The 9,401-nt window shown below is 38.6% G+C and overlaps 1 protein-coding gene across 3 annotated transcripts in view; it reads left to right on the forward strand.

Moving 5' to 3' along the window:
• IDE (insulin degrading enzyme) overlaps positions 1-4,191 on the forward strand; it is an 89,015-nt gene extending 84,824 nt beyond the window's left edge. For all 3 annotated transcript variants that reach the window (XM_032491317.1, XM_032491316.1, XM_032491318.1), the window contains exons 23-25: positions 411-483; positions 1,214-1,281; positions 1,898-4,191. In XM_032491317.1, the coding sequence (XP_032347208.1) occupies positions 411-483; positions 1,214-1,281; positions 1,898-1,993 (237 nt within the window). In that variant the 3' untranslated portion in view covers positions 1,994-4,191. The remainder of the gene's footprint in view (positions 1-410; positions 484-1,213; positions 1,282-1,897) is intronic.
• Positions 4,192-9,401: the final 5,210 nt, after the last annotated feature.

Consider the following 9,401-nt stretch of genomic DNA (forward strand, 5'->3'; position numbering starts at 1 on the left):
TGGTGCAGAAGCTGAGAAGGTTCTTAGGGGAACAGGCGTTATGGTTGTCCCTTGACTAAGCTCAGGCCACTGTCTCTGCAGACGCTGACAGTCACTAGGTGCAGCCCTGTGTCACACCCCCATAAGTCCTAGGCTAGGTTTTTAACCCCAGCCCAGGTACTTACTAGCCTGGGAGTTTGAGCACTTCATCTTCTTGGGCTCACTGTTTTCATCTGTAAGTTGGGGTTAAGAATAATTCTTGCCTACCCTCCTAATCTTTGTTTAAATGAAATACTGTGAGGGCAAAGAAAGGGAGGCCTCTTTTCTGTTTCTGACTTTGTGAGAGGTGATACTTTATGGGTGTAAGAGAGCACCTCATTTTAGGTTCCTTAGTGAGGCAAAAGGGTGACCTTGCTATTCTTCCCGCCTAGGAAATGTTGGCGGTAGATGCCCCGAGGAGACATAAGGTGTCCGTCCATGTTCTTGCCAGAGAAATGGATTCTTGTAAGTATTGAGTATTGACTTCTTTTTTTTTTTAAGTATATTTTTAAGTACGTGATAGCTGTCCCATGCCATAGCCACATCCCTTACAGAGCACCAGGAGGTAAAGGGGCACAGAAGGTGAACTCATTGGAAACAGGGTCTAATCTATCAAAGCAAAAATAAGAGGAAAAGGGAAATGAGGCCGTGAGGGAGAGTACCAGCACCCGATGGCACAGTGCTGAGCTGGCTGACAGCTCTATAAGAAGACATGGCCAGTTGCTGGTAGGACATCTCCAGAGAAGCTGTGTGGAACCACTGCACGTGGGGAGGATGGGTGAGCAATTTGTCCGTTCAGCCCTTCCCATCTTCTGTCTCTGACTAGCCAGGGTTTGCCCCATGACCGTGAACTCCGCTGGCGTTCTCAGTTGTTTTACTGGGCCCTTCCATGTGACCAGAGGCTCAGGGTCCAGTGAGCTCAGACTTGGGCATTAAAGCAGCTGCTGCTGAGGCTGCATAAGCACAGTAACACCATCAGCCATCGCTGGGGACTCTGGATAGGAGGCAGGACGAGCAGTCAAAGCCTTGGGAGCATGCAGCCTGAGAGGCTTTAAGAAGTACATGGAGTGGGCCTGGTGCAGTTTTTTAGTGAGCTGAGTCTGGTTTGTTTTTGTTTGTTTGTTCTTGGTGAAAGTTGCTTTTGTATGCTAGTATCAGTAAGTGCAAAACATTAAACCCTTTCGTTTTTTTGTAGGTCCTGTGGTTGGAGAATTCCCATGTCAAAATGATATAAATTTGTCAGAAGCACCAGCCTTGCCACAAGTAAGAAATGTACATGTCATGTTAGGTTGCACTGTTAGAGGTTAGAGGACTCCCTACTTAGAAGGAGCTTGTTCACCAGGGCACGTAAGACCTAGAGGTTTCAGGTCACCAAATGTTCGGGCCTCTACTTTAGGGCTTCCTTAAAGACCAGACCACCATTCTTTTCCTTTTCAGCTGCAGAGACTCAACCTCTGCCCTTTTCTGCCTTTGCCTCTGGTTTGAACAGTTGTATTACTCTGCAGTGTCGTCTCCAGTCACATTTGTCCCCAGTCTTCTCCATGGTGCTTGTGCATTTTAATCATCTGGAAAGGCTGGCATTTACTTGCAGGAAGAGGAGCTGGCAGTATAAGCAGGCCCTTGCCAGATGGGCACACCATTCCACCAAAGCCTCAGTGCTGGAACCTCGGTTTGCCCACCATTGAGTGCCCAGAGGAGAGCCAAGCATCTTCCATCTGGCCCTAGAAGAGGGATCAGCAGACATAATATATAATATATGGTGTAGAAACTAGTGTGTGTGTGTGCAAAAAAAAAAAAAAAAAAAAAAAAAGGCTGATGTCCTGTTCACTCTTCTTTCTAGGCTAAATACACTAAGAGAAAACTTTTTTTTCCTTTACAGCCTGAAGTGATTCAGAACATGACCGAGTTCAAGCGTGGTTTGCCACTGTTTCCCCTTGTGAAACCACATATTAACTTCATGGCTGCAAAACTCTGAAGATTCCCCACAGGCGGAAAAGTGCAAGTGGATGCATTCCTGAGTCTTCCGAGGGCTAGGAAAATAATCTTGGCCACTTTAATAGTTTCTAGTTCACTATTAGAGAGACAAACAGGAAAAAAAAGTCATTAAATGTCATTATGTAGAAATATTTTTTAAAAATCCAAAGTAATTAAATCATGAAATCTTATAGATGTAGAGTATTTTTAAAATACATGCCTCTTAAATATTTTAAAAGTTTTCTTTTCATTACTAAGAGAAATGTCCCTTATATAACAATAATTAAAATGATCAATGATATTCCTATAGAATCTTCCTTCCCTATTCTGTAAAATAGTGACTTCTCAGAAGAAAAATACGTTAGCTTTTTTCTAAAAGCCTCCTAGGTTGACAGAAAAGACTTGGAAACATACAGCAAGGTAAATACCTTTTTAAAAGTTGATTCTCAATTTTGCTTTCTACTTAATGGTTTCACGTAAATAATGGAGAACATTACATTTGGCAGATAATGAACAGAGCAATGTAATTTTCTTTTATTAGTGAACTTGCTGATTATATAAGGCATGGTTTTAATCTTTTTGTAAAATTTGAACATGTTTTTTATTCAAACTAGTAAAATGCTGGAAAACTCTAGAACATCCTACTTATTTACAGTGCTAGAAATACAGACTTACTGTACATCAATTTTGTCCCAAACTGAATTTCTCAGGATTTCTGTGATTTGTTTCTTTCTGATTGACTTATATTGATATTCTTGTTGTTCATAGTTGGTTTGCAGTGTTCCATCATTTTCACTTTTTCCCATCAACATGTTACTGTATTTATTTAACAAATACAAATAGGGTCGACTTCAGATCCCACTGAGTGTGTGACATGCTTTTCCAACATCAGCTATTCTAAACACCTGTAAAATTGCAGTCAGTATACAAACCAAAATGTTTGCCCCATTATGAATTTAAAAGGCAACAAGTGTAAAGATACCTTTTTGAAGGTATAAAATGAAAGCTTAGGGTTCTTAAATAGTGTGATCTCCATAGAGACTAAAATCCCTTCTTGCTGCCAGTCTAATATTGCCTTAAGTATTAAGTTATTTTTTGACAATATAAATATAAACATATGAACACACAGATGGTGACTGGAGTGAACTTTTAAAGAATATTTTTTTATCAGATAATATTTTAGATGAAATTGTTACTGTAGATTTAACAGCTGTTTTGAAATATTTACTGTTAATAAACTTCAAGAGCAATTGGAAACATACAGATAATAGAAACAGTAAGTGGCCCTGCTGTCTGCTAACTCAGGCAAAGTAAAGAATGGCATTTTCAGAGGACATTTTACCTCCATATGAGTTGGTTTGCCAGGACTTCTTTCTGTAGAGTCATGTCTTTTCACATCTTAAGTTTTCACATTTGCCATTTTTCCAAATAATCTGAATTTGGGGCAAGAATGATAATCACAACTGTGGAGGCTGCTTCTGAAAGCAGGGCTCCATGTCTACTGTCAGATAAATGTGGTGCTGTAACCGTCTTTTTATCCTTACCTTCAAGAGCTTCCTAGTACGAAGCCTGTCTTTGTCCATCAGAAGGTGTGTGAGTCATCACTAACTTCTGGTTTTATGCATTTGTAGACTATGCAGCTTTTCATCAAACTGCAAATAAATATGAGAGGGATTGAAACCTAGTCCTGAGTGTTTAAATCTACCACTGGAGGATCCACCTATACCTTTTCTGTGGAAAATTATGTGCTATTGGATAACTTTTAACTCTTTTTTTTAAAAAGGGGGTGGGGGTTGAAATCAACAGTGTCATTTTTATGAGAAAGTCACATGAAGAAATCTGAAAGGCATGTCATGTAGTCTTCCAGAAACCTGTGATTGCTGTTCAACGTGCTCCAGCATTGTCTGGTTTCCAGATTTGATCTAGAACTACCACTGGATCACTCGGGCATACTAACGGATTCATCTAAATGGGTGCAAGCTGCAGTCCATGAGCAATAACAGACTACCCCGGATACGGCTCTTTACTCAGTGCCCAGTACATGAGATTTGTGAAACACACTAAGGTGTTAGTTGCCTGCGACTTTTTTTTTAAAGTCTTCTTTTCCACTAGTTGATGTGGAAGAGAGAGCATGTGACACAGCCAGTGTGTGGTGGAGTGCCAGGGTGATCCTGTTTACAATAAATCTCCTGAATTTCACTGCTGGAGTTTGCATTTGTATTATTTTTACAGTTTCAGTGTCCAGTCCTCAATCCTACCTCTCAGTATCTCGATTTGACAGTTTCTTGCTTTCATTGTTCCTAATGCAGAAAGCAGTGAGGTTTTTTTTAAGTGAATCTGAGTATGATTTAGTAGTGATGTAATCAAATAAATGGGTCAGTCTCACTCTTAAGAATAGATCACTTTCGTAAAACAGGAATCTCGGTGTGAGAGGCTGAACTCCTTGCTGTGAGTGTCGTCATTGACCCAAAACCCAGAAAGACTCATCCCAGGCATTACAGGGAGGAAAATTTTTAAGGTAGAAAGAAATATTTCTTTCCTCTACAGCTAGTCTTTGCATCTTCCTGCCGTATCTCCAGCAGCAGGTTCGGCAGATATCTTGTCTCATCCCTGGCTTCTGGCTCCCTGTCTGCTCATAATCTTTCTACTCGTGGTTACTAGCTGACTCAAAAAGGCCTTTCAAGAAGAAATTCTGCTGGTTCCTCAGTTTCCAGCCTAGGACACTCATGCAGTGCACACAGCGTTGTGCTCAGGGTGACATGACGCAGCTGCCCTATCCAGAGGCCTGGAGTCACCCCAACTTTTATGGCTTGGGGCGGTTTTCCCCTCTCTCTAGATCTCATTGGTCCATGTGGATTTCCTGTAATAATAGGTACCAAGGCCATTAATGTACTTGTGGGACAAAGTAGAAAGGCAGTTGCTGTTACATTTGTCTGAACCTTTACCTTTTCACGGGTGCCATCTTACTTAATCTCCCAACCTTTGCCTGTTTTAGAGGGGGTGAGACCAGAACTCAGAGTCTGTGTGCCTCTCCTCCAGTCCGCTGATGTTTCCACTCTGCTGGGCTCCTTTGTGGCCAGTTATCACCACTGCCTGCAGGATCTCCTTGTTGGGGTTAATCCAGACACATGCCTCCTGTCTTGCTAAGCCCTTAAATCAATTGCAGGCGCTCCTTTCTGTTGCCCCTAGAGTGGTGAGATTATCTGGCATCCTTCAAGAAATTCAGAAGAGGAGAATGGAGAAGAGTCAAGTTCACCTGTAATCCCACCACTCTGAGACAACTACTTTTTTTTGCTTTTTTTTTTTTTTTTTTGCAGTCTTTTTCCCATGCATATAGAATGGGTCATATAGCCAGTGTTACAGCTTTTTCCTTCAATAGTCTATCTGTATTGAGAATTTTCCACATGGATACTTTTGACAAAATTGTTGTTTTTGTTGTTGTTGGGGTTTTTTTGTGTCATACTGTAGTTGTTTATCAAATCCTCTTTGTGGGATGTTTAGGGTGTTTTTCAAACTTTGATCCATGATAAAACTCCTTATGCAGAATACGTGTGTGTTTTTCTGATTATTTCTTTAAATTACTGGCTAATGGAATGTGAATATATCATTTAACTTCTCTTTGGACAAATGTTAAATCTACAGAAAAGCTGTAAAAATAGTACAGTGAATGCCCATATACCCTTCACCCTGGATTCACCAGTTTTATGGTGTTTGCTGCACCTACTCCCTGTCTCTCAGTAGGTTGCAGATGGTATGACTCTCCTAATAACAAGGTCAGTGTGTAGTCGGGAGTTGAGCCTCACCCGAAGGAAAGTCTGGCCTTCGTCCCCTTTATCTTTGTTTAGACATTATATACCAGTAAATTTGTCAGCTTAGATGATAGACACAAATTACCAAAACAGACATGAAAAGAAATAGAAAATTTGAATATTCCCTTATCTGTTTGAAGAAATTGAATGAATGCCCTCTCCACAAAGAAAATTCCAAACCCAGACAGCTTTGCTGGGGAATTTTAGCAAACATTTAAGGGTGAAATTATACCAATATTACATAGGATTTTAGAAAACAGAGGAGGGAACCCTATTTATGAAGCCAGCATTATCCTTATACCAAAATGAGACAAAGATATTTCAAGTAAAGAAAGCTCCAAGCTAATTACCCTTTTAAAAAGTCCCGAAAGTCTTCAACAAAATATTCGCAATTTGAATCCAGCAATGTTTGAAAAGGAATTTTTTATACAGTTGATTATTATAATATTTGAAAATCAATTAGTTTTATTTACCATAGTGACAGAGTTGAGGAAAAACCATGTGATCATTTCACTGGATACAGTGTTTTACAAACAAGGAATGGAAGGGAACTTGCTCAGCCTAATAAAGGGAATTCACAAAATACTTAACGGTAACATCATATTTAAGGATAAAATATTGAACACTTGGACCCTGCACCAAGATGTATGTTTTCACTACTTCTCTTCAGACTTGTATACAAGGTCCTGGTCAGTGCAATAATGATTGGGAAGAATGAAGTGAAACTGTATTCACAGATGGCATGAGCACGTACCAAAAACAACTCACCAAAACCCAAAAAACCCTAAGGACTAGAAGAATGCTACTAATAACTGAATTAACAAGGTTGCAAAAGATAAATCAGCATTAACAAATCAATTTTATATCTGTATAATGTGCACAAAGTTCATATATACTTTTCAATAGCACCAAAAAATTAAGTAGGGGCCAAATTTTCAAAAATGTGAAAAAACTGTACACTGAAAACTTCAAAACATTACTGAAGGAAATTTTTTTAAAGACCCAGATAAAAAGATGCATCATATTTATGGATTGGGAGACAGTTCCATTCTCCCCCATTTAGCTGTAGATTTCTAAAGCAATGCTGGTCAAAATTCCCACAGGCTTTTTGAGTAGACATTTGCGAACCGATTTTAAATTTTACATGGACATGCAAAGAATTTTGAATAGCTAACATAATTCTAAAAAAGAACACATTTATCCTTGATAGCAAGGCTTATATGAAACTATAATCAAGCTAGTAGATATTAGCCTAAGGATAATCATAGATCAACGGAAGAGAAGAGCCCAGAAATATATCTCCACATTTATTTCAATTGATTTTTGACAGAAGTGTCATGGTACTTTGATGGGAGAAAAACAGTCTTTTCAACTGATATTTCAAGAACAACTGGATCTCCTTATGGAAAAAAAAAAATTGAACCTTAACCCTTATCTCACAGTATATACAGAATTAACTCAAAAAGGACTACAGATTTTAAAACTAAAACTAAAAGTTCTACAGGGAAACGGGAGAAAATCTTTTTGAAGTTTGGTAGGCAGAACTCAGTCACTAACCATCAAAGAAAAAATGGACATATTGAAGCTTTTCAAGTTTAAAACTCCTCTTCTAAAGACCCCATTAAGAAAGTTAAATGGCAAGCTGCTGACTGGGAGGAAGTATTTACATAAATCAGACAAAGGACTTATATACAAGAATATATAAGACAATATATATATTGTCTTCATAAAGAAGACAATACTGTTGGAAAAGAGCTCAAAAGATGCTTCACTAAAGGAGATGGAAGTAATGGTCAATACATACACGAAAAGGTACTCAACATCATGAGTCATCAGGGAAATGCAAATTAAAGCCAACAGGAGAGGCAAAACGGCTGTGAGAAGGAAGACCAGTGATTGCCTGGAGATGCAGGCCAGGAGATGGAATCAAATGACGTAAGGAAACTTAGATAAGTGGAAATGTTCTGTGTCAATAAAATTTTTAACAACCAAAATGAGATACCATTTCATGCAGACTAGAATAGTTAGAAATACTGACAATGCCAAGTGAAAGCCTCTAGCTTCTAGCTTTTTTTTTTTAAAGGTTTCTTTTCCTGCCATAGAGTAGATGCACTTTTTTCTTGTAGCAAAAGATCATATTTTGGAGGCAGCTTTTCACAACTATAAAGTATGCTGAGTTAGAATTATGGAGTTAATAAGGGAAGTATTTTATTAAAGTTCACCTTAGAAAACAAGTGTTGATAATTCCACTTGATGAAGTTGATGGACAGATTTGGGGGACAGTTTGAAATTCTGTAAATAGTACTCAAAGTAGTTTGTAAGGTAAGTGTAGCTAAATTAATTCTAAAGGCCCTAGGGGAAATTATCAGCCAAAGGAACCCAGTTGTGAAGCCTTTTGCAAAGGGAACGTTATGTTTTAATACTGAGAATAATCACTTTCTCATCTATCTGTTTTTAAATTTTATTTTTTTATTATAGAAGGCTACACCTATTATGTGATAGAAGTCACTTAGCAAGTACTAATGAAAACTTGTAGGTAATAAATACTATTTAAAAGCACAAGAGAAGAAAGCCAAATATAGCATCTACAAGTGGGGAAATGATATGCTACTGAGTGCTCTTTTGGTTATAATGTTCTGGATCTTCAGTAGCATTTAAGAAAAATTAAGAATGTTAAGACCAAGAGAACAACTTCAAAGAAATTCAGGAGAATATTATTATTGGTGGGCACGTTAAGTGGGCCTATTACGCTTGGTCTCTATAGCTTTCAGGAGGTTTGTTCATCACTTGGTCCAATTGTACCAGTTTTTGCAAGTCACAGTCCAGTACACTGAATGTTCTGACTTGAGTCTCCTTTAATCTTCAGATTAAATTCCACCAGAAGGAGGAACCTGGTGTTCTGGTTATCCTAACCCACCATGTCAAATTGTGCTTCCCTCCCAGCTGCCCTGTTTCCCTTATCTTGGTCTTCCTCCCATCACTGCTTTGGAGCAAGATAAAAGCACTTTAGCGATGTAATCTCTGCCAACAACCATCACTGCGGGTGTAATTGCTATGATTACAGTTAGATCAAGATGGGCATTTTCCTTCCCTTCCACATATTTGGTAAAGCACAGAGGCTATTGATATATCTGCTTTGGCTAACTCCCAAAGAGTGACCAGACTGGGCACTAGACTGGAATTTTACTGGCTAGATTCTTCAAAGGCCTTCATTTATTATAGGTGACTAGCTAACCTTTTTACCAGTATCTGAATCTGTCTCAAAGCTTGTGAGTGCTGCAATCCTTTGCACAATCTTATGGGGACATCCCTTTCATGCTTTGAGTCCCTATTAAGATCCTATTCCTCAGTGGCCGACTGATCGAACTTTTAAATTGGAAATATTTCTAAATTGGTAAATTTTTAGAGTGCTCTCATTGTAAACAGCTGTTTTATTGGTCCCTATGGAAAGACCAAATTAAAATGTGGGTACAAAGAAATATAACGACTAACTAACCTTAAGAACTCCTTTAGTTAAAAAAAAAAAAAAAAAAAGCACACCTGTTCAGGAAGCCTGTTTGAATTTTTGCTTCCCTCACTGGGTCCTTCAAATGCTAATAA

Source organism: Camelus ferus, chromosome 11, assembly GCF_009834535.1.
Source record: "Camelus ferus isolate YT-003-E chromosome 11, BCGSAC_Cfer_1.0, whole genome shotgun sequence".
NCBI classification, from domain to species: Eukaryota; Metazoa; Chordata; class Mammalia; order Artiodactyla; family Camelidae; genus Camelus; species Camelus ferus.